At 38.1% G+C, this 26,659-nt stretch overlaps 1 protein-coding gene across 1 annotated transcript; it reads right to left on the bottom strand.

Moving 5' to 3' along the window:
• Positions 1 to 7,459: 7,459 nt before the first annotated feature.
• LOC127654880 (insulin-like growth factor-binding protein 5) lies at positions 7,460 to 26,379 on the bottom strand. Its single transcript, XM_052142413.1, has 4 exons — positions 25,711 to 26,379; positions 15,772 to 15,983; positions 15,560 to 15,679; positions 7,460 to 14,363 (listed from the first exon to the last, which is right to left on the bottom strand). The coding sequence occupies exons 1-4, from the start codon at positions 26,036 to 26,038 to the stop codon at positions 14,229 to 14,231; spliced, it is 795 nt and encodes a 264-aa protein (XP_051998373.1). The 5' UTR covers positions 26,039 to 26,379; the 3' UTR covers positions 7,460 to 14,228.
• Between the last annotated feature and the right edge of the window lie 280 nt (positions 26,380 to 26,659).

The raw sequence follows: 26,659 nt of genomic DNA, 5'->3' as shown, positions 1-26,659 counted from the left end.
TATTAAATGGATGTCCTCTTTTCAGAGTTCCACGTTCATGGAAAACCTGGAAAAATCTTGTAAAGTTTTTATAGTGAATATATGCTTTACTAGTTAAACTCAGCTGTACCTTATTTCTTTGGATAGAAATGCTCTTTCTGAGTGCAATTTCTATTAATTGGGTCTTAATAATTCTTATCCAGTAAACATGAGCAACTTGGAAAGTCATGGAAATCATTGGTTAAAGGTGTAGGAAAGTCTTAGATAAGACCATAAATGCATAATTTGCCACCTTTGGCACCATCTGGCCAGATTATCCCAATGCAAACTTTAAAAGAACGCCTGGGCATTCCAACAAATAGGGGATGGCTGGCAGTAGAATCAAGATCATTGTCTCTACACCATTTTTTTTATTATTTTGTCTGAATACATTTTGGGCCTTTTCTTATTGAGAAAATGTACCTTGGCAAAGCACATAGTTCCTGTTCTGTTCTGTCTACAGAAGAGTTTATATGTAAGTGATCCACCTTTAGCTTCCCCTGGTGGTGTTTATCTGCTTTAATTACATCTGTGTTGGCAATCTTTCCTAAAATGAAATCAGAATGTGAGCGAATCTCAAGAATATTATTCTCTCATAGCAGAGAACAATGTCACGCCTCATGCAGAGACCAGCAGGGGATGGAACTCTAAACTCTTAATCATTGTGTTCTCAGGCAAAAGAGTGGTGTGGAGAGCCACATGTTGTGATAAGACGCTGCCTTCTATAGTTGTTCAACTAATTACACGATAAAAGGGACATGAGTGCTTTGAAGTCTAAAACGCAGTTGTCAGTTTCTTTGAAGGCAATAGTAATTGTAATGTTCACTGCCCCACAAATCAAATCCCCAACATGTGTTCCTCTCTGGGTCTGCTCACCTCCCCATCCAAATGCTCACTGCCCAGCCACAGACAAAGTAGGACCGTCCTGATCCATCACATCTGGATTTCGTAAATCTTGGTTATCCCAGGAAGAACTTCACCTATCTGTCCGCCTTAGTGATAGCCTTGAGGCTATGGACAACTACTTAAGTCTCGTCAAACCCCCACCTCTATGCCCAGCTTTATAGCAAGGGACTCGTGATGCATTACCCCAACAACCCTCTAGTTCTCTGAGTATGCATCTATTTAAAACTTAAGCCTCAACTTTCACATAGTATGCGCAAGCGATAAATATTTTTTAGGCTCCCAAACCTTCACACTGCCTTCTTGAGATATTTGTGCATTACTGAGAACAAAACTATAAATTGATTTATCAACACAATCTCTTGTTTTATGGGCTTTTAGTGAGCAACATACAATTTATAGCTCACTTTAAAGCTTAAAAAAGGCCCCAATAGTATCATAAATGTAGTCTGTACAACCGATATGACATATTCCAAGTCGCCTGAAGACATACGATAGTTGCGATAGAAACAACCCGAAATGTAAGACTTTTTTAGGTTTAAAGTCTTGACATCCATTGTGCGTACATAAGCGCTACGAGATAAGCTTGTTCATTGTGGCTTATATGTTCACAGAGAACTTAAAACTGTAAGCTAAACTGTAAACGCATGGGCTTCTCACATAACGCTTATGAATGCGCAACGAACGTCAATAATTTAGACTGCTTTTATGATCATTTGAGGTCCATTTTTAACCCTCTTGTTATGCTTCGGTCATTTTTGACTCATTTAAGAGTTAAAATCAGTGAAAAACTCATCTTAATCTTGGTCGAAATGCCTTTGCATTCTTCACAACAATTAATAAATGAGTAAAATATGTTTTTAATATTTTGTTTTTACATTTTATGATACTTGTTTGTATTTATGCAATGTCAGAGTGTTTTGGGTGATTACTATAGTGTCGCTAGGGTGTTGCTATGTGGATATTAGGGCACTACTAAATGGTTGCTTAGTGGCCCAGGTCAAAAGAGACCACCCCCATGTCTCTGAGCTCCTGGGTATGGTTGCACCAGCTTAAGGTATAGCTTAAGTTTGGGTGTAAATTTAAACTAAGGGCTTAGTAACTACTAGTTAGTTTGTATCTAAGTAGTTGCTTCATTCATTGCACCACCTGTTCTTAATGCAAGACTTAGCTAGTAGTTTTTAAACACTCTGTTAAGCAATGTGTCGTCACATAATGTGGTGTTTACCTTTATTAATCCAATTAGCAGCCTTCGAATTTGTTAATAGAACTGTTGAAAAGCCATGCATTTCAGTTTGAGCTTGTCAAGGTTAATGTTCAACGCATTTTAACTTTCATAACTGTTAACAGCAATAAATTAAGTTTCAATTGAAATATGATAAGTTTAAAATAATTAAATATATTAAATAGAGGCCTATAAATAAATATGTAAATAATATTCAGCTACTATATCTGACTATTCCAACTGCTACTACTGATCAGAGGTTTCCGTAAATATTTAGTTTACACGTAGGGTTATGTTTCACCTAAGTTTAATGGTGCAACGCTCAAATTCTTAGTGCAGAAACTGTAACTTACTGCCCATTTTTTGCCACAACTAGGCTAAGTTTTAATTTACGCACTGGTGTTGCAACCGGCCCCTGACAACTAGATATGTAGGTAGACATTTAGAATATATTCTGTAATAAAAATGTTTTTTAAAATTTGAAGAAAAAAAAATATTTGTTAAAGGAAAATCATAAAATACTCCCGAGACCAGAGCATTTTCCATTTCCCTTTTTGATTTTTTTAACTTAGCTTTAGCACCTAATAAAAAAGCCCATTGATTTGGATTGTTTACAGTATAATAAAATATACATATATAATTGATGTCCACTTATGTGGACAGTGGAACTAAGTTGTGCAATTTTAAATAATACCAAGCTATAAAAATTCTGATTTTGTTGAGGACAGTTGTTCGTTTCCGGGAGTGTTAATTATTCATGTTTTTGAGGTGTTATAGACATTTAATCAGTAATTACCGTAATTAATTCTGATTCAAAGTGATGGTCAGCATCATCCAATCACTACTAACCATGTTAAAATATAATTATACATTATAAATTCTGAATCTACTGATTATCATGGTCCCATGTCTGCCAAACATGTTGAGTGGTCCAGACATCATCTGCAGCCTGAAACTGAACTTTTGCTCAGATTTTGGGAGTGAATGCTGCATAGAGACCTATTGGATGCTCCCTATTTAGTGAACAGTTTAACCTCCAGTGTGCTGTCTGTCTGCACCGGTCTCAGACCAGTTCGAAATGCACCTTATCTTCAGACTAACTCAATATAAAGCCTCTGAAAGCAACATTTTTCAGCTTTTGTTTGAATGCCCTGATTCTCAGTGTGATAATGCACAATAAATATGGGATATGTGTTTACTAATGTTAATAAATAGAACCGTATTGTAGAGTGAAAATAAAATACAACATAACAAAATGTGTATTAAAATGAAGCAAAATGACCCACAGATGTGTCAATGTTGAAAGTTAGCCTACTAAGTAACTAACATGCTTTGTCAACTTTTGAGGGAATAATGTTCCAAAATCCACAGATGTGGACATTGTTTATCACTCAGCACACTGACATGTGAAAAATGAATGAATTTTTTAAAGTGGCATATCAAACTAAATTAGAGATGCTACTCTTTACATCCAAACAGGTTTCAATGGAAAACATAGAGGTTTCTTACCAGAGGCACTTTTGTTGGCTTTGTGCCTGTAGAAGCACTTCACGGAAATCAGCGTCATGTTGTTGTGTCACGTGACTCGATGTGCCAGAAGTTTAACCCTTAAATGACAGTCTAGAATCTTATGAATAGTATTTAGTTGGTTTAAATTAATTTAAACTATGTGTTGCATAAAATGAGACCATTATACAGCGTCCACACATGTGGATGCTTGGTAGCACGATGTGTCACTCTTTCCATTGTAAAAAGGCTTGTTTTGCACACACAAGCTATGTCAATGTTTATATTTATAATCAAAAGGAAGTTGCTGTATATCTACTGTACTCTACTGGGTCTTTTTTTTTTTTTTACCCAAACAAAATGGTTGTTTGTAATTGGTTAAGCTTTCAAATGAAGCACTATCCACTGCCATTGTATTGAAAAGACATCTGCTAAATTCATTAAAACATCTTCTGTGTTCGGCGTTAGAAAAAAAGTTATATGGGTTTGAAACAACATGATGGTGAATATAAACAGTTCAAAGTCAGCAATTTGGGGTTCGGGATCTGTTCCGGATAAATGAATTACCATTTGATAGGAAATGTGTTTTTCCCTCCTCATGTAGATTAGATTTCATGATAATTAAGTTTGTACTTTTGTGTTGCAGTTATGCACGAGCCTTATGCACTTATTTTAACAACTTTTGCCTCTTTGGCTTGTGCACAAGTTGAGTCCCAGCAGCTTGGTCATGCAATGTTCAACTAACTTGCCCTGGAGCTTTAAGTGATAAAAGTGGAGATTTCCACCACATGGCTCCATTTAATCTATCTGTACCATTGATTTCCTCGCTTATTTGAATGGAGAGTTGGTCCCTTGTGCCAGTCAGAGATCCCCCTTGAAGTTGGGGCTCTTGGTAAATGACTTTCTTGTTCCTGAGCAATCTCTTTGACTTCTGTTGAAAACCAGGTGCCTTGCCTCTGGTTAGAGTTTAAACGCAGTAAGTCTTCACCCAAAATGTATCCTGTAATGTTCAGTTCCCTTGGGCTTCTCTGTTTATCCTGATATATCAATAAAGACAATTGAATTAGCAAGCAGATGACCAATGTGTGTGTGCATGTGTCACATCTTTCTGGCACATTAATGGATGTGTGTAGTGCAATCGAAAAAGGAATGTAAAAATATTTAAGACACTTCCCTCTGTTATTCTGTTAAACAAATGCTTTTACAGTTATGCACTTACAATGGAAGGAAACCGGGCCAGTGTTCTGGAGGTCTTAAAAGCAAAAATGTAAAGCTTGATTTTTTTTGTACTGCACTTGCATGCAGTAAAAACTGTTATTATTTAAGCTGTTAAGTAAAAATCAAAAATCATAAATCTTGAGATGGGACTATTTTTCTTGGTGGATGAACTTCTGGTTATGCATTGCCAGAAAATACATTATTTCATCTAATAGTAATCATCTTAATGCCATAAATACTGTTGATAGAGCTTAACTTGTGTTGAACCTGGAACATTACTTAAATGCATGCCAACCTGATGGATATACATTGATCATCCACAACATTAAAACCACTGACAGGTGAAGTGAATAACATTTATTATCTCGTTACAATGGCACCTGTCAATGGGTGGGATATATTAGGCAGCAAGTGAACAGTCGGTTCTTGAATTTCATGTGTTGGAAGCAGGAAAAATGGGGAAGCATAAGGATCTGATTGACTTTGACAAGGGCCAAATTGTGATGGCTAGACGACTGGGTCAGAGCATCTCCAAAACGGCAAGTCTTGTGGGGTGTTCCTAGTATGCAGTGGTTAGTACCTACCAAAAGTGTTCCAAGGAAGGACAACCGGTGACCGGGTCAAGGGTGTCCAAGGCTCATTGATGTGACCGGGGAGTAAAGGCTAGCCCATCTGGTTCGATCCCAAAGAAGAGCTACTGTAGCACAAATTGCTGAAAAACTTAATGCTGGCAATGATAGAAAGGTGTCAGAACACACAGTGCAACATACTTCCTGCATATTGGGCCGCGAAGCTGCAGACCAGTCAGATTGCTCATGCTGACCTCTGTCCACCATGAAAACGCCTACAATGGGCACATGCACATCAGAACTGGACCATGGAACAATGGAAGAAGCTGGTCTGATGAATCACATTTTCTCTTAGATCATTTGGATGGCCGGGTGCATGTGCATCATATACCTGGGGAAGAAATGGCAGCAGGAGGCACTATGGGGAACAAGGCGGAGGCAGTTTGATGCTCTGGGTAATGTTCTGCTGGGAAACCTTGGGTCCTGGCATTCATGTGGATGTAACTGTGACACATACCACCTAAAGATTGTTACAGACCACGTACACCCCTTCATGGCAATGGTATTCCCTGATGGCCGTGGTCTCTTTCAGCTGGATAATGCACCCTGACGCACTGCAAAAATTGTTTAGGAATGGTTTGAGGAACATGACAAAGAGTCCAAGGTGTTTACTTGGCCTCTAAATTCCCCAGATCTCAATCCGATTGATTGAGAGTACCCACCTTGCAACTTACAGGACTTAAAGGATCTGCTGCTAACGTCTTGGTGCCAGATACCACAGGACACCTTCAGAGGCCTTGTGGAGTCCATGCCTCGACAGGTCAGAGCTGTTTCGGCAGCACGAGGGGGACCTACACGATATGGTTTTAATGTTGTGGCTGATCTGTTTATAAGCAATGCATTCATGAATGATTTCAGTAAATGATTAATAATTAATTAATTCTTAATGGAATAGTTCACCCAAAAATTATAATTCTTTAATCTTCTGCGAAACACAAATGAAGATTTTTTTAAATGGAGATATGGTGTGTTTACATTTATGCATTTTTTAAAAATCTATACAATGCAAGACAATGGCGTACAACACAACTCTAAAAAGGACACAAGTAAGTAATCCAAATGGCTCAAGTGGTTTAAACCATGTCTTCTGAAGAGATAAGAGATTGTTTTTGGGTGAGAAACAGACCAAAATGTAACTAATTTTCACTATAAATCTTCACATCTGCAGTCTCCTTGGTGCAATCATGTTTTGAAGTTCGATTATACTTCCTCAAGCTAACGTCATGGTTACTGTTGTAACTTCCGTTCCCCGATGGAAGTAACGAGACGTTGTGTTCCCCTTGCCACGTAACTACCCCTATCACTGTAATGCACTGTAACCTCATTTTCGGCTCCTCAGTGAAAACCTGTCTGACAGATGTTCGCCCGCTCCCCTTTATACCTGTATGTCCGAGGGCGGGGCATGCAAATTCTGTCTGCTAATTTGACATTGGCCTTTTCTCAAGTTTAGAGGTATGCGAGGCTATCAGAAGAGACCCCTTGTTTCACTACAATCGAGACAATGTCGAGAGAGTGACAGAAGGGGAACATGGATTAACTGCACGAGCTGTAAGAATTACCTTTATGCTGCCTTTCTGTGCTTTTTGGAGCTTGAATGTGTTGGACCCCATTGACTTGGATTGTTTACAGTAAATATAAACACACATGCGTTGAAAATATCTTGTCAGATGATTTTGAGGCAGCATAAGTAAATGATAAGAGAATTGTAATTTTTAGGTGAACTATTCCTTTAACGGTAAGTGTTAATACTGACATCCAGTATCAACATTTGATTTTCTACTGGGCTATTTAAATATCAGTGTCTACTCACTTTGTTTTGCATGCAGAATGTGATAATAATTTGACATAGTAGGAAATCATCCTGTGGTTACTGCCATGGCTAGTGATGACAATGTATTGACATTTTTCTCATAAACAAGAACAAATACCAGTCATGTATGAATAAATGTATTGCACAAGCTTAAATGAATACATAACTTTATTTAAATAAATGCTTTGTCATAACAAAAAAAAAGAGAGACAAAGGTTAAAAGAGTACATAAATTACAAGTTGAATAAATATTACACAGTGATATTCACTTTCTTAATAATTTGTGTTTTTTTTCTCTGTTTTATTGTTTTTTAATAAGAGTTCCAAATGCTGAACATGTTTAGAGTCCTCCAGCCACAAATGGGTCTTTTTCACATGCCGGTTGAAGCCACATTTAAGTGGTCAATCATCAAGTCTTTTCTCATCCACATAAAAACAAAGAAATAAAGAAAACAACTGTTATGCATTCAGAGAAACAAGAAAACCTGTCATTACTACTGTAGCATAATGCAGAGTTATGAACACTGTCTACCCAAGTAGGAGATTTGGAATCTGATGCAAGCAGAACAAAAAGCAAACATGTTTGCATCCTAGCAATCCAAAGTATATTACAGTCATCTAATTACAAATCAGAATGGATCAAAATCACATTTAACATTTTTTAATTTTTTTTTTTTTATTTCCCACTGATATCCAGATGGATTCTATGACCTGGGAAAACAGGGCAAAAAAAATAAAATGTCTGCCATAATGTGACGTTTTAGTACGCCAACTTGAGAAAACGCCCCAGAGATTTTCTGAAAAGCATTTTTGTGAAGACAATTTGGGGACACAATTGACCCTTTGTTAAGCCCCACCTTTGAAATAATAAAAACATTACTGACCAATCCTACCTTAGCAACTGTTGTTATCTGCCATATTATTGGCAGCTTTTGCTCTATTAAAATGTATGTCTATGGAATTCCTGTATGTTTGGATAGTTTTTAAATAAATAAATCTTGAGATGTGGATGCTGTGGATTAAACTGCCTCAGCCCACATTCCCAAATGAACATTTTGCCCCTAGGTAAATAGGTGTTAATAACAATGTTAAAATAATTTACACATTAATTCAGGCAGATGTAAATGCTTTGCGATGTCATTTCAGCCCACGTAAGAATACTATCCAATTTATGCACACATTCGTCAATCTCCCATTCATTCCAATGGGACGCTTGCAAAGCTTTTCTTGGCGAGCAGCAGAAACAAAGGAGGGGCGGAGCTTAGCGAAGAGTCAACTGAATCAAATTTAGTTGGTTTACATGTTTTGTGTCCAAAAGAAAAGCTGTTGGTCAATGCACACTGTTATGTGACTGCTTATCAGATTCCGAAAACTCCTGTTGTCTGTCTAAATGTACTACTGTGATGTGTAGTGTTTTATATTGTGTCCCCTGTTGGGGAAGTGAGGCCCAGCACAAGATCACCCTCTTTAGGCCCTCACTCTCTCTCCTTCTTCCTGGATATCACTGAGATGCAAAGTCTGTTAAGTGTAGATGGAGACTAGACTGTGATTGGTTGAGTTGTATAACTAGTTTACCCACTGAATGATGATGTGGGTTTCAGGCTTGGGCCGCAAAGCCCCTGTCAAAGGTACTCAGGCAGGATTTCTGTCCGAGGCCTGCTCCTCCTCCTATACCTGAACTGAGATTCACTTTGTTTTTAAAGAGTCGGCAATAAATGCGTGGCAGGGTAAATAATTAAGTGCAAGCTGCTTTTTAATGGGGGAGGGGGCATTCAGCATGGATCAGGACCTGGATAATCCTCATGACAATGCAAAAAATTATTTCCTTAGTTTTTTAGTCTTGTCTCACAGTAAAAACATGTAAATGTCCTCAAAACAAGATGAAGTTACTACATAAGCAAAATTGCATTTATAAACCTAAATCGATATTTTGTTAGATTTATCTGTAAAACAATGGAGAAAAAAAGGTTTTGCTTCTCAAGTAAATGCATCTTGCTTTAAGGATGTTTAGATTACATTTGTTATTTAGGAAAAAGAGACAACAAAAAAAAAAGTTTAAGAAAATTATTTTCGCAATGTACTGATTTTGCCCTGTGGTGAGCGACACCTACAAAGCTAATTGTGCAATAACAGAGGCAACTATGCCTCCTCGACGTACTCTACACACCTGCAAAATTCTGGTTAACCCGCAGGTCCTCACATCTTTCTCTCGCCATCTTCCGTCAGAGAGCCAATCATCATTCACAATTCTTTTTTTTTTTTTTTTACATGCTATGGTTACGTTCTGCGGACCCGCTGCGAGAAAACAGTTACAGACAGGCCCAGATGGAATTTGTCCTCCGCAGATTTCCGCAGAATTGGAATGCCAGACATTCACAAACTCTGCGCAATTCTTGCTGGCCAATTGGATTTTGCTTTCAAGCAACCAATAAAAGTGCAGTACTCCCACCTCCGTTTAACATGTTACATTCCGCAGATATTCATCCAAAATTAGCAAACAAAGAAAATGTAAAAAAAAAAAAAATTCACAGATTCCGTCTGGGCCTGGTTGTGGGCATTTACACGATAAAGCTCTGGTCTGTGGGACTACGGCTCTCAAGCTTCTAAAAATCGAATATTTTCAGGGTTCGTACAGGTTTTTAAGATTGAAAATCAAGCACTTTTCCAGCACTTTCAAGCTACCCAAAACATCTTTTTCAAGCACCTCAAAGCTTTAAATATTATACAACTCTAAAAATGTTACTTGACAAAAATGTAATGATAAAGAAAACCTCATCTGTGATTTCAAACATTGTTAATCGATACAAATTTTAGTTTCAAGAATTCCTATACATCCACTGCGAAGACAGGAATCTTTAAAGAATTTTATTCCAAAAAATTAAAATTCTGTAATTTTTCACTCACCCCTGTGTTGTTTATAACCCTATATGACTTACAAAAGGAGAAATTGTGAAAAACAATTGATGTCATAGAATGGCAGTGTATGGTGCCTACCTCTTCAAGCTTGCAAAAGTATAATTCAGAAGTCAATTAAATATTCCATGAGACTCATGATTGTTATGAAAACATACAATAAGGTGTGGTGAGAAACATACCTAAATATAATGTATTATTTACTGAAAATGTTCACTGACCATTGATCTCCTGTGCGTGTTCATGATAGGGCAAGAGAGCAGTTCATGCAGCCCCCTCTCAACATTGGGGCGTTCAAGTGAAAACTTTTTTTATCTAAAAACAGGTCCTCCACAGCTATAGCGACAACAGAACACAACACGGCTGCACACAAAACAGAGAAAATAACTCACAAATATGTCTAAAGATTTTGTATTAGAAGAAATGATGCATTTTTATGCCCAGCCTTATTTTTTGGAATGGAGTACTCGGAAATCAAACAGACTTCTGAATTATACTCTAGTCCTTTTGAAGCTTGAAGAGGTAGTCACCATAAACTGCCATTGTATGATATCACTGAGCACAACATTTTTTTTTCACAATTTCTCCCTTTGTGTAAAAGAAGAAAGACATACAGGTTTACACAAGGGGTGAGTAAACAATGAAGGAATTTTCATTTTTGGGTGAACTATCCCTTTAATATGATTACAACCAAAGTCTTGGATTAACACATAGATACGGTTGGAAACACCGGTTATCTATAGTGTGGTTTATCGTGGGGGAAAACAAATCCCGGTTAATGTACTTATTCATTTCTATGTGAACAATGAAAAGAAATATTGATAACACTTTATATTAAAGTTCAATTCGTTAACATTATTTAATGCATTAGGATTCATGAAATAACAATGAACAATATAGTTTTTAAAGAACATATTAATCTTAGTTAATGTTCATTGTTAGTTCATGTACATTTATATTGTTAACTAATGTTAACAAAAGGAATCTTATTGTAAAGTGTTTCTGAAATTGACTATTTGTATTTTTTTTTTTTTTTCAAATATAAGCAAAAATTATTTCACCAGCCATTTCAATAAAGGCTAAAAGAAGAGTGCTTTGAAAATTCAAGTGACAAGATATGAGATGCATGTGGAATCTCAACTCTAAACATACACATCTGCAGCAGAAATAAATTCAGTGTGATGAGATTGTTTTCCCCAACACAAGTATAAGATGTGACTGCAATTATCAGACTGATTTGAAGAATATATTGAATATTATGAGGGATTTCATCTGTTGTATCAGCTAAAACATATAAGGTATAATTGGCCAGCCAGCCTGGGGCACACATTCAACAAGGCCTTAGAACATGTAACACTGCAATCCTAGTTTCGGCATGTTTTCCACTACATGAATTCATGGAAGAATAATATTCATCATAAATATAAATCTGTGTTAATCATATTAAAATAGGTAAATATACCAACAGATCAACAATGTTTACCTAAAATTGCAGCATTTTGGGGGGGTTAAAAATTCATAGTGGGTCATATCGTGATTTCGCTATTTTTTTGATTAGCCGTACAACCCTACACTTTTTTTTATTGCATGCATTAATTAATTCATTGTTGTTGATCTCAGCTCAGCATATCCATATTTTATGTCTCCTTCCAGCCAGCTGTCATTGAAATGACACCCTGCATGTTGATGGAAGCAGCAGATGCAGGTATAATTTCTTGGTCGCCAATCTACCACAGTAGACGTGCAGTTGGCTACTTTTGCGTGCTTGCGCTCACGAGATGCGGACGTGGAGCGGCGCATGTGCGCTCACAAGACACCACAAACATAACAACTGTATAATATCTATTTCGAATTAAAATAATTTAGGTTATTTTATAACAGTCAAACTAAAGAAAAATCAAGCATTTTCCAAACTTTCAAGACTCTGTACGAACCCTGTATTTGACGGCCCCCTCCCTGCTATGATCATTCTGGCCCTGAAATCAGATCCGAATTGACCCATTGTGACACAAGAGCGGACCGGTGAGTCCTTTTTAAGTATCCATGTCAGATCTATAGCTTGATTGCAATAAAAGTGATTGAAAATACTCTCGTCACGATTACACACTTTTGCAGTCTCTGTCAAATCAATCTTCAGCTTATTCATAAAGAGAAATAACAGTAAATGATCTAGCACTAGCTGGAGCTATTCAAGCCATAAGTCCTCCCCTATCTTAGGGAGAGCTTTTTAATAGCTGCTTGACATACAAAGTGGTGTAATGGATTTCCATATCTGATATCTACTATTTGAACACAATTGAGGTCCTTCGTCAATATAAAATGGTTTGCCTGTTTTAGTCCCCTTGGCTATTGTGTAACATTCACGTCACCATTCAAATGTATTTGCATGTAGAAAGGCACTGAGACTCGCACACAGAAACTCGCACTAATCGACACTGTAGTAAATGTAGCTTGATTCTTCCATGCCTCACAACATTGACAGAATGAAGTACAGAAATACACAAACAGAACAAATGAAACATCCAGTCATTGTGCTGGACTGGATAACCAAAAGAACGATTTCTGATTGGTGAACAGTCAAAAGAGGGCGGAGCTTCGAAAGTGGTCAGACCTGCATTCAAACGAGCAAGTTGTGGAACAATGCAAATTGATATTATGCTAAAATACACAAGTCCTCTCCTAAGCACCAGATCTTTGTGGTTGTTTGTTAAGGATGTCAAGAAACATAAAATATGAGAGAGAGAAAAAAAACCCACATTCAATAATCTAGAAATGTTAAAGGTAACATACCAAGGTTACACCTATTTCAGTGAAATCACATGGTCAAGGAACATGGCTCATGAATGGACTGTCATTATCTCAATGAAGTCAATGAAAACAGCAAACATAAAAGTAACATTTCAGACAAAAAAATAAAAAATACCACTCTGCAAGTTGAACGTTTGTCAAAGTTCAAACGCAAATGCTGGGAGCGTTTAAGGGTTTTAGCATCTGTCTCAATTTTAACTTGCACCAGATGCCACAATATCTGATACTGAAAATGCCATAGTGGCCTTTTCTTCTAGCTAGACATGGGCACCAATTGATTCTGTTTGAAGAGATTTCCACTCATCTCCTACATCAAAAGCAACCTGTGACGGAACCTCGGTTGAAACCGGTCGGCTCACCCGTGTAACTCTGCATGGCAGCGTCTGTTTACATAGGCACGGTCGGCATGTTAGGTAAGCTACACAGTCATGGAGCCACTGAAATAGATTTGTCTAATGGTATCCTGGTTTTTACTATGTTCTGGAAGGGAAATGCCATGAAAAAACTTTTTGGAAGCTTTCGCTGCATTTCACACGTTCATGCTCAAACACACACTCATACGCACATGCTCACACACGCATACAATGAACTTGGTGAAGTTACACATTTCCAAGCAGGTTCCTTAATGAATAAGTGCTTTGATGGGACCAAAAATAAAAAGATAGAGATAACTGTATCAGCGGATCTCTACCATGTGACTTTTATTTTTTTTTTTCGTTTTAAAAACAAACGAAAAAAAATAGTGTTTTTTTTTCAATAATAGAAGTTGCTATCTCCTTTGATACCTTGACAGCAAAAAGTTGTAAAAGACCAAGATAGCCCTGTTAATATTCAACATGCCATATATTCTTTTTTTTTTTTAGTTTTTTGTTTTATGTTAACATTAAACAAAACAGTATGGTGCTCAAACCCCAGCTTCTATAAAAATATATAATTGTATGTATATATTTTTAATTTTTTTTTAACAATTTTTCTGGGACTCAGCACTAGCAGTGGGCTCCTCTCATTGGCTGAGTCCAGTGAGTTAGAGATGATCGCTCAGTCAAAACGATTTCTGTACGATTTTTTTTTTTGTCTGATTGTTTGTATATTTAATAGTTTTTGCTTCGCAACAAAATCTCAAAGTGACTGGCGGGTGGACTGGTGGGACAGGAAAGGGAGGTGGGCCCTAGGTCTGGTGATCAGGGTGGGTCGATTCTCACTCGTTGTTGTTGGTGTTTTCCAAATCCTTGCACTGTATGTTACCGCCACTGTAGTCGGTGCCGGGCAGCTGCACGCCGTATTTGTCCACACACCAGCAGATGCCTCGTTTCCGGCCACGGGAGGGCTTGCACTACAGGGTGAATAAGGGACAAAAGGGTCATATATCCATTACAAACACTGCTCAACAACCAACTCACTGGGCATTATGATGACTAAAAGGATTCCACTATAACATTATTCCACAGTATATTTGAAAGCAATAATAAAAAAATTAAAAAAACCTGACACCAAGCAGAAAATAATAACTTTTAGGCTATGTCCACATTAATCCGGATACATTTGAAAACAAAGTTTTCATTTTCGAAAGGCTCTCTGTCCACAAAGTTGTTTTCAAGCGTTTTCCAAAAGTTGCTCATCCACACTGAAGCGAATTGAAACTCTTAAATCCCCTTACTGCATATAAATATATCATTTTAAATCACAGTAACATAATATAAATGTCTAATATTTACACTATATTGCCAAAAGTATGTGGACACCCTCTTCTAATTAACAAATTTGGTTACTCTGTTAAATCCAATAAAGAAACATTTTAATGTTTCTTTATGTAATGGCTTGGGATTTGTGTGCTTCCAAATTTGTAGCATATGTTTGGGGATAGCCCTTTTCTGTTCCAGCATGACAATACCCCTGTGAAAAAGTGAGGTCCATAAAGATATACTGTGTCTGGCGTGGAAGAAATTGACTGGCCTGCACAAAGCCCAGACCCCAATGACCCCACTGATCACTTTTGGGGTGAACTGGAACAGCAACTGTAAGTCAGGCCCCATCGACCAACATCAGTTCCTGACCTCACTGATAGCCTTGTGTCTGAATGAGAGCAAATCCCAGCAGTCATTTTACTACATACAGTATAGTGGAAAGCCTTCCCAAAAGAGTGGAAGCTGTTATTACAGCAAAGGGGGAAACTGATGCCTAAGGTTTTTAAATTAAATGCTCATCAAGCATATCTGGTGTCCACAAACTTTTGGCCATATAGTGTATTGCACTAGCGATGGACGGTATGACCAAAATCTTATATATATATATATATATATATATATATATATATATATATATATATATATATATAAATAATTTTAAATCACAGTAACAATATATATAACATTATAGTTATTTTTCCTAAAAAATAAAAATATATATATATATATATATATATATATATATATATATATATATATATATATATATATATATATATATATATATATGATGCCCACCCCTTGCCTTAACCACAGAAAAATTGGTAAAAATAAATAAACATACCTGTTTGCGCTTATAGAAGCCCTTCCTGTCACAGTTAGGAAGGTACAGGGACAGAGCCATGATGCGAGAGGTGTCTTTCATACTTTGAATGATTCCATCCAGCCTCCTTCTGCAAGGACCCTGTTGTCAAACAAACACATGGCACGTTGCATCATCTAAGTTGTTAACGACTAGCTATCATTTTCCTGCAGCTGCTGCGTCACACTACTTACGAATTCCGGCTCGTGCTTGTCGATGGGAATGGGGGAGTAGTCCATCGACCCCAGTAACCGCAGCTTCTCCTGCTGTTTCTTCTTGTCTTTGCGCACGGCAGCATGCTTCCGGCTGTTGATCACGTCTGGTTTGGGGTAAAGAGGAATTTTAGGAGGCTGGTCTTCGGTCGTGTCTGCATTCACTGTCTCATCATTCTCTATAGACTCACGATCTAGATAATACAAAGAGAATCAAACATTATGCATTAACTAGATTTTTATGTTTTCTGAAAAAAAATGTGAGAAGTAATTGCCCATGCCAAGAGTCGTTTTTAACAAGTTGCTATTCAGTTGCTATGGTATTCTAAGTGGTTGCTAATGTGTTATGGGTGGTTGCTTACTGGCCCTAGAAAGAGCCCGCCCCTAGTCTCCATGATTTACTAGTCTCTAGATATGACTCGGATCCCTCCTTCATTGTAGCTAACCCTAAGTATAAGCATAGTACAATGTGTGCCTGCCTTAGCAAACAACTAATGATCTTGATATCCCACAATTGGCTTCAACACAAACACTTTTTTAAATGGGAATGGGCGGTCACCGCAGAGCTCTGTTGGTGTACTTTGTTTGCCACGATTCTATTGATGCTGGATCTTTCTCAGCAAATCATGGGTAATGTAGTTATTCACCACAGATTCCAGTATTAAATGCATTTGTTTTAAATAACCATGAAGTTGATATTAACGCGACTGATGGCTTCAATATAATAATATACTATTGATTAACAACCTCGTAGCTCATGGTAGGTCTGTCCTTAATGGTTTATATGTTATTGTTAAAAAACTGTTCACCTATGGAAAAATGAAGAGAGTTTTTACTTCCAGACACTGTCACCATTTTTAAAGCTTTGGAGGGTTCACTTTGTGTCATGCTAAATAAAGCCTTTTAGTGGAATCATCCACAAGTGTGATAAAAATATTGTATTTTTTTGCCACATCGCCCAGCCGTACATACAGCCTTGATTGACTTATGGCTTTATTACAAAATTAGAATGTAATGAACATACAGAGTCGGGCCTAAACATTGAGTCAGGATGGGCGCCATGTTTTCTTGTGGATACAGCCATGGGGGCATTATCAGACAGCTGCAGCGGCCAGCAGAAATTATTGAGATAACTGCCCTCATAGCTCCCCTGAGTTCCAGTGCTTCACATTGCTTTGGACTTGGGCAGGGATTCCTGAGCTGCCTGGTGCTGAAAGAGTCTGTCTGACCTGGAGAAGCATGGGGCGGGTGCCTGCTCATTACAGGAATTGGTTTCCTGGCTTCTGAAGTTACAATCAGAGAGCATGGGCTGTCTCTTTGAAATTAATCCTGCAACTCATGACTTGGCAGACTGAAATTACTGTACAGATTTCTGTTCCCTCCAGGTTTGGGCTCCTGATGCAACCCGAAATATAGATGAGTGCTTATTGAAATGTTGCAGTGTTTTCCATCTTGATCTTGGAGTGCCCCAACACTGCACATTTTTAATGTGTCCCTTATCCAACACAGCTAATTCAACTCATCAGCTCATTAGTAGAGGCTCTATGACCCTAATTGGGTGTGGCGAAAAAGGAAGACATATAAAATATGCAGTTTTGGGGGTACTCCAGGACCAAGATTAGGAAGCCTTGGACTACAGCAAGATTTACACCTTTCTCCAACAAGCCACAAAGTTTGAGACATCATTCATGTATGTAGCAGAAATGGTGTGGGATGAGTTTCACACTAAAGTTTGTTAGGGTTTTGTTAAAATAAAAACGAGCAGTAGTAAAAGTTATGTTTGCCTTAGCAAGTACCCCTAAAAATCTTGATGTTCTACACTCCACATAGGCCATCAATTAAATAGCCCATTAAGCAACAGAATTTGAGATAACTTAATAGCCTTAACTACTCTTCAAAGCCAAAACACAGTAACTATATATTTTGTCAAAACTTAGTTAGGTCTAGATTAGGTATCTAACACCAAATGCATTTTTGGGCCTGTCGGTAGATTTTTAAACCTGTTTTCTATGTAAATATGCTCTAGAATGACATATTTGACCATTGCACCTCGTCTCGCTGTTTTTCAACGTCTCATACAGGATAGCTGCATTTTTAGACTGCTTGTCAATTTTAAAGACGTGTCTTGAGACGGTCAAAAAACTGTGAAGCCATTTTTCTCGGTTTCAGTGTTACCGTTGTTTTGTCTTTGTAGGGAAGCTCAGTGAAATATAATAAGGATGTTTGCCTAGAGCAAGATTTATATGGTTTTAAACTGTGGGGTTGTGATTAAAGTCAGTAAGCTCAAGTGGGAGGAGCCAAGATGGCTCTATACCATCTTAATGGGATGGCATAAACAAAACACTTCTTTAAGGTTGTCATCATTGTTGTTCATTGTACACAAGGCCTAAATACACTTGTTTATGAAAGCAACAATGCCCAGAGCATACCCTTAAGCCGTTTGCAGACAATCAATGTACTGAAGCCGTCTTTCTCTGTGGAAGACTTTTCAGAGTGAGGACCAAAATCACTTTTTCCATGCTCGTGGTCCCCAGCTTGTAAATGTTTAGCGGGTCTGTGTTTAACATCTGACACGCAGCCAAGATCCTGGAGCCTGGCCAAACCAGGCGTATCACGTGGAGCCCTGTCTATTCAAATGAGCCTTGGAAAGAAAGCTGGAGAGGTATTTGTGTTTTTCCTCTTGGTCTTGCAAAACTATTCATTAAGATAAAGGGAACTGAGCTTGGCCAAAGGAGATGCTTGGCCAAAGGAGATGCATCTGATAGGGCTCTGTTTAATAATTTACATGTGCGCTGGGAAATTATACTTCATGAACATCCATGGTTTCTTACAGCTTGGGGGCTAATGATGAAAGCCAATCCCGCTTTAAGTTGTGTTGACTTTAGGGATGTGCAAAACTGCATATTTAAAAAATTCTATTAGCTTTTATTTCCTTATCAAGGTATTAGTATGCACTGTTAGGTTCTTACTAATGTATCTATTATTGTTGGAAATTCAGACTAGCTCTTAGCTGCTCTTTAAAGGAATATTCCAGGTTCAATACAAGTTAAGCTCAATCAACAGCATTTGTGACATTACCACAAAAACATATTTTGACTTGTCCCTCCTTTTCTTAAAAAAAAAAAAAGCACAAATCTGGGTAACAGTGAGGCAAGGGTTGCCACCCGGATTGTACAATATGAATAAATACAGGACACAATTTGACATTTAAGCTGGTCCGTTGGTGTCATGATTTCGAGATCATTAATTTAACCTTGATATTGCCTACGATGGACCATTGTGCCAAAACTGTGGATGGTATGGTAAGGGAACGTCTGACGAGTAAAATTTTTTTTGGTGGTAATCAACATTATGACACAAATGCTGTCGATTGAGCTTAGCTTGTATTGAACTTGCAATATTCCTTTAATTAGTAGACAATTCTACTGGGCAGGTCTTAGTCTTGACCTCAATTTCTTTGTTCATGTCACCGACCAACCCTGGCATCTCTGGCTAGATTCCACTGCTAAATATTTAAAGCTTGGACCGTGTCCACAATGTGTTTGGGCCACTGCATCAGAGCAGCATGTTAGACAAACTAGGTATATTGCCAGAAAAAGACCAGGATAAAATAAATAACTTGTCCACGTCATTTCTCCGGTACCAAATGGATTAGCAAAAATCATGACTACTTTAATCCCTTTTCAAAATGTCTCCCGTTTTCATGCAAACAGATAGTTCTCGCATTAACTCATGCCATTGATCAAGCCAATGTTGTTATGTCTGTCCCAGTAAAACGGCAGATAGCAATTCCATTTGGTGCAGTACGTGGCTCAGAAATTACATACTTCACCTTCAGTGTTAGATAAAACAGAAGTGTTTCAAACTACAAAGTTACATTAAGAGCTAGAGAACAATCCTCAATGTTGTAATGTGGAAACAGTTACAACCAAGAAAGCGGTCACATAGCTTACTATTCAAAAAGTCCCCCATAAATCAGGAAAAAGCAAAGTGATGACACTTGTCGATGCCCTTCAGGCGGAAAGATCATGTGCGCCTCCTCAGCGCCTAGTCGTGTCATCAACACTCTGAAACATGAACTCTGTAGGTGCTTCTTCAGGACATCAAAGGATCAGTCCCAGTCTGTGATTTCAATTAGCTCAGACTATGGCAAAGGAGCGATACTGTCTGTGATATTTACACAACAGGATACAAGTACAATCTTTCCTCTTCTAAACATCTTCCAAAACGATAAGAGCCACTGCTAGTTCATAATGAATCTCATTATATATCCATTATTTTTTTAGCTTAAGGCACCTTAGAGAAGTGACATTGTGGAATATGGGTCTATTGAGGATGTTTTAAACATTTGTGGTAGGGAGAATAGGCTGACTGGTGTGATGCCATATACTATGCATTCATGGCTATCATTGGGGAGGAATGATTTACACTATTTACATGTGAAGGCAGAAACATATTCAATGCAATTGACTAGCTAGCGCAATCTTGGTTTCATGTGTTGTTGCATTCCAAAATGTGTCAGACGACAAAACGCAAGTGCATGTTGCATTTTCAGCATTGCCGCAAGGGCCACTATAACAGACATAAGTGTGAACAGACTTTTGAAGGTAACTCTGTCACCCTCTTTATTACTTAGGTTTGTTACCGCCACAGAATGCACGTATATTGTATAAAGACTGATATATCGGTTTTACCGATTTTGCACTTTTTGAAACTATGAATTATCGGCACAAATCTATGGCAATATTTATTTTTATTTTTGTATTATTAAATACAAAATAAATACAATAACTGACTGACAATATTCATCCATATTTTTATCATCACTACAATGCAAATTTGGTTATTTTGATTAGATGAATCAAGTGTTCTAAATTGAAGCGAGGGAATGAAAAGAAAAATTAGACCGTTTATCGGAGTTACCATAGACTTACCATAGTATTGGCATCATTCTGATTAAATTATAGAGACTGTGGTGCATGAAAATCCCAGGAGATCAGCAGTTACAGAAATACCCAAACCAGCCCATCTGGCACCAACAATCAATGGTTGCTATGAACATTAACTGAAATACTTGAATGCCCATGGAAAATAACTATATTGGGATGGATACTGTTACTGTGATATAAAATGACTCATACCTTGACGATACTGCCAACCCCTAGTATGTTTTCAGTTTGAAAACACATACATTTTGCCTCTCTTTCACAAAAGAATGTCATTTTCCTCCACCGAAAATGTAGCGTATTGAAAAAACTCTCCATTACCACATACTTTGAAAAACAATAAGAAAATATGTATATTATATATATAAACAAGCCTAATCTTCGGTTTCGTTTCAAATCGGAGTTCACATAATCTGTAACTACACTTCCAGGACAACAACCACCTCGAGACAACAGCTGGGTGCAAGGGTGTAGATTTGGCTTGAATATTGGGCGGTAAAAGTATGAAGATTTTAAGTTTCCATTCATCATGGTATAAATATTGGGGGGGTTGTACATGCTTACTTACATCCCCACCGGAATCTACGCCCCTGTCTGGGTGTGACACGCTTATGTCTACTGTATAAAGGTAACCATTTTGGCTTGTGCTGTAGTGTCCCCTCGAGAAGCTTGCAAAGTACCAAATCTGAGGCAGCAATTTGGAACCACATCTGAACCTGTGCTGCAGGCAAGAAATTAGGCACCTTTTGTTCTCCTTCCCTAAAGAAACATGACACTGCGGTTTCCCCTCCACCACCCCAAATCACATGACAGGAGTTTTCAACAGGTCGCCTTTTCCAGCTCAACCACATGGTGCAGCCCTGCTTTATGCTTCTTTTCTGTATGTTTAACTTTGTTAATGTGAGCTATAAACCTATAGATTAAATAATATCGTCAAGTGACATTGTTGGATATTTAGCAGATGCTGTGGATTCTTCAAGCTTAAAACGCAAGCGTATGAAGTAGATTGTATGAAGTAGTTGTGACTGTATGTATAGTGTGGTAAAGATTGCTATACCATTTATACCACAAAAGATGTATTTGTGTAGCTTTTAGTAGACAGGACTTTGTTACATTATTGAATTGATGCAGAAACACAGAGTAATGCGAAAATACAGTGTCCAAGCAAGTCAAGATGAGGAGGAACTTATTATTAAGCTGTTTAACACAAAGTAGAATTTTGTTTAGTTGTGTTACGGCTTCCAATCAGAATTTAGAGCCTGAACAATATGCTTTTTTAACAGGTCACCTTCTTCAGCTAAACCACATGGCAGCCCTGCTTCTTGTATGTTTAATTTTCTAAATGTGAGCTGTAAACGTACAGATTAACTGGATTGTTTTTGTGCGAGAACACCGGGTTTCTGGGTCCTTACTGTTTTGGTCAGCCAAACACATGTTCCTACTTAAGCATGGCACAGCATGAGGATGTCGCAGCCCAGGAATCACGTTTCTGACAGAGACGAGACTACTGTGTGCGCTGATTTTCTTCCCAGCTGTTGCTCACTAGCCTTCCAGGTGCCAGCGACAAATACACACTGCACAGATTGCTGTTAAACTTTACTGGAAGAAATCATTCAAGCATGCAAAATAGGTTCCCTGCTTGCATACCTCTGCAAAGGATGACTGAGCACTTGATAAATGATCCCTGTTGACTTGGATTCTGGTAAAGAATTTTTTTTTTGTCACCAATGTATATAGATCATAAAGGTTTTGAAATAGCATCAAAATTTTATTGTACAGTAAAAGCTGGGCATCATTTTCAAAATACAGAACATATTCAAAAAATACCCACTTGCGAGAGAACTAGTCATATATCTTTGAGTGTCAGTCAGATGGTGCAAGCATAAATTTCTGTGAGTTTGGCCTGTGGCACAAAATAAATTTGAGATGACAGACAAGCAATAGAGAAACTGCCTTCCATTGCCTTTTAATCATTGTTTAGTCTCTAGTTATTAAATAAAATGCATAAATCAGCAATTCTGAAGTAGTAAAACAAACCAAATGCAGCAGCCAAGATTCTGATGAAGTTCTCTTATGAACACGGTATGTTTTTTTATTTGTTTATGAGTCAAACTTTTTAAATCTGGACCATTTTTAAAGGTGAAATTTGTGATTTCTCTACCACTAGCTTCATCAAACAAAATTGTGAAAATAACAACTGTTTATAACAGGTTTTCCTGAACACAACCCCCCAATCGTCCATTAGTTGGATAAACAGGAGGTACCCAACAGTTTTTCATGAACACTCACCCCCAATCGTCCATTGGTTGGATAAACAGGAGATACCCAACAGTTTTTTCCTGAACACTCACCCCCAATAGTCCATTAGTTGGACAAACAGGAGGTACCTCCCCAAACTAACACCATTTTTGGGGGAATCAACCAATGAACCAATGGCTTACTTATAGTTGGAATAAATCGGGATAGGAGAAAGTAAGGAGTTAACAATGAAAAAGGCACATATCATCACCTTTAACAATCGTTCATGCAGGTAGACAACAATCTTTGTGAATGCAGCATTAAATTCCACCTTGAAGGGCAGGAAGCCTGTACTCATGTAGTCATATCAAAAGTATCCACGTTCCTCGTCGCACACGTTCGGCATGTCCGAACAGAATGTCTCCCTTGCAGTAGTTGGCAAATTTGCAGTATCTGTCAATCCTAATTTAAGTGAAGCTGAATGACATTCTGGAGTTACAACCAACATCCAATTTTTTATTTTACGGGTGAACTATCCCTTTAAAGACCATAAAGATATGACACTGCATTCAAATTGTTGTGAAATTTGACCAAGCTTGTGTTTACTACTTTTCAGTACAAGAAATTATTTACTGTCCCTTTCATTTTCCATTTTACTCCGTATATTTAAATTTTACATTTACATGACTGTGAAACTAGGGCATAATAGTGCATTCAAATGATTCAGAATGACACAGGGGTCAACAGCTCTGAATTCTAATGCGGGCAAAAGCACTTAACCTCTATCCCTCTCTATCTCTGCCTGTCTGTCCTTACCAGCTAGTAAAACCAGACTGAAACTAAATATGACGGGAGGCTAAAGCGCTCCTCTAAATTCATCCCAATGCTTGCTGAACAGCTCTTCATAGAACGAGTCCAAAGACTGAATGAATGCTGAATCACCAGCAAATCAGAGCAAAGCTAAACCAGCAATAACACTCATCGGAGCACATCAGATTCTGGGACAAACAGGTTTTTGATGTGCACCTGTGCATGAGGGGGTTGTATTTGTGTACACACAGTCATGGTGAAAGCACACATGCTGCATTTCTACCTCTTCTGTCCGCCAGCGTTTTAAGGATATGCGCAGTCAATCTTCCCTATATTTGGAACAATGCATGTAGAACACAGTGCAGAAAATGCCACTCGCTTGCTGTTTCATGCATTGATGTTGCCTGAAGGAAGATGGGGGTGGGTAGAATCACCCCATAAAGCTATTGAAAGAGGGTTCTGAAACCTAATGCAGTATATTTTTGTTTCAGTAGCTCAACTGGAAGAACACTGTACTGACAATCCCAAGATTGTGGGTTGAGATCCCAGGGCACACTTAAATTGATGAAATGTATTGAATGCAGCTGCTTTGGATAAAAACGTCTGCAATATGCATAAATGTAACTAAATGATATACTTGCAGTGCACAGTTACTCTTCATAACTACAGTTAAATGAAAAAAAAAAAAGAAGTGTTTATTCATAGAGCACTCCTCGATTTTACCACATAGGTAGGCTATACACACCACAGCTACCCTCCTCCCCTTGGGTTTAATCTTTGAGCAGTAATCTGACCCTTCAACACCACCCACAGACACAGACCTAAATTCAGACCAACCTCAAATCTCTTCGCTGGAGAGTATCATACGGTTGTGGGTACACCTGTGCCATACACACTTTAGAATGATGTAGACGTGTGATCATGAAAATGACGAGTCACTAATGTCAATAGAACGTCAAACAAAAGCCATTGCCAAATCAAACAATCTAATTATACACAAAAGCAAGTTATAGGCTAACACAAAAGCAAAACTGCACTTATGTATCTTGGACACAAAAGGGAAATCTGTCGATAACAATTGACCTCGGATAACAATAAATGTCGGGATCTTCACCTTTTCAAATAATCTGCAGCGCAAAATGATGGAACACAGCAGTGCAGCAATGCAGAATTGGTCGCAGCGACAGAGCGACATCAGCTTGAGAAACATTCGCACACAAATATAACTGTGCTCAGCACACATGTGGGAATATGATTCACCATCAAGGACAGAAATATTTACTATGACTAAGCAAAACCTGCAAAGTTGTATTTTCTCCATAGAATTTAGATCTCAATGTGATGGTTTCAATATGATAATGGTCAACCGATATAGGTTTTTCAATGGCGCACATATCCATGCCGATATCTAAGGAGCACAATGACCAATGATCGACAACAATGCCGATTTATTAGGCCATATGATTTCACATAGTTCTTAACTACTGCACATATTGTAGGCTATACAACATGCATTACATTTCTCAAATTTGTAATATTTGCTATTTACTCCAAAATCACTTAAATATATATATATATCTATATATCTATCTATATATATATATATATATATATATATATATATATATATATATATATATATATATATATATTATAACTTATATATATTACTTGATAATAATTGCACATACACAAATTATTTTACACAAAATTAGCACAAAAAAAAAAAAGTGCACTTTAAATCTGACTTTCAGCCAAGCGAACGCGGTTATCGGCTGATGCCGACAATATCAAAACAGCCAACGGCGATATATCGATCTACAGCGATGTCTTAATACAGCGCGTGTGTATATTATCAAACCTTCGCTGTTACTAAAACAGCGTCGCCTCCGAAATTGGCATCAATTCCTATTTCCAGCCAACTTACCAATAGGCTGATGCGGTGGTTTGTATCCTTTCTCGTTCGTACACACTCCCTTGCCGTGCAGCAGGGCGTGCAGCGGCTTCTCTTCGCCGTTCCGCGGCAGGCAGCGCAGCCCAAGCGCGCATGTACCGGTGTAGACACCGCACGCCTGACCCTCAGCCAGAGCGCAAGTAAAGCAGCAGCCGCAGCCGGGCTCCTTCACAGGCGGACAGCCCAACGGGACCGGAGGACACATGGACTGCGCCTTCTGATCGCACGGCTCGCACGGCACATAAGAGCCAACGCTGAGGGTCAGAGCCGCAAATAATGTAACCATCATAAAACCCAGCATATTTCTCTTTCTCGTTTTCAAACTATTGATCTCTAATGAAAAACAGCCTCAGGTCTTCGGATTTTAATGCAAACGATGGGAACTTCGATAAGTCTTGATGCAAAAATAAAGCACAGGTCTAAATTTTTTAAAAAAGAGAATAAATACAAATATTCTTAAAAAAAAATAGAATTAAAAATCCGTTTAATTTTAAGGGTAGTTAATGTTTTAGATTAGTCCGTTTGCCAAATGTCTCCAAGTGTCAAGTCTGTGCGCAATTCGGTTGCACTGAAATTCTGGACTTTCCGATTCTAAACAACACTCTCCCCTCTGGAGAAGTTTTCTAAGCAGACTGATCAACTTCAGTGCAGTGCTTGCCTTTTTAAAAACAGCCAAACCCAAACCCCTAACTATGAATAAGCCAAACAGCGGTGAAGGGAGGCGCACTTGCCAGATCATGGCGCAGAGCCAGCGCTTTCCTCCCCCCACCCCCCTCGGCAATAGGGATCAGTCTTTCACGTCGATGGGGCTACGGTGATGCCAAGATCACAACGAATGAAAAAATAATAATCCTTACGAAAACAGTTGGGGACGCATATTTATTTCCATAAACAAATCGCGCATATCCTCCTCCACTGACAT

Source organism: Xyrauchen texanus, chromosome 14 (genome assembly GCF_025860055.1).
Source record: "Xyrauchen texanus isolate HMW12.3.18 chromosome 14, RBS_HiC_50CHRs, whole genome shotgun sequence".
Taxonomy (NCBI): domain Eukaryota; kingdom Metazoa; phylum Chordata; class Actinopteri; order Cypriniformes; family Catostomidae; genus Xyrauchen; species Xyrauchen texanus.
Note: the sequence above shows the minus strand (reverse complement) of the source record. Positions and strands in the feature narration are given on the sequence as shown.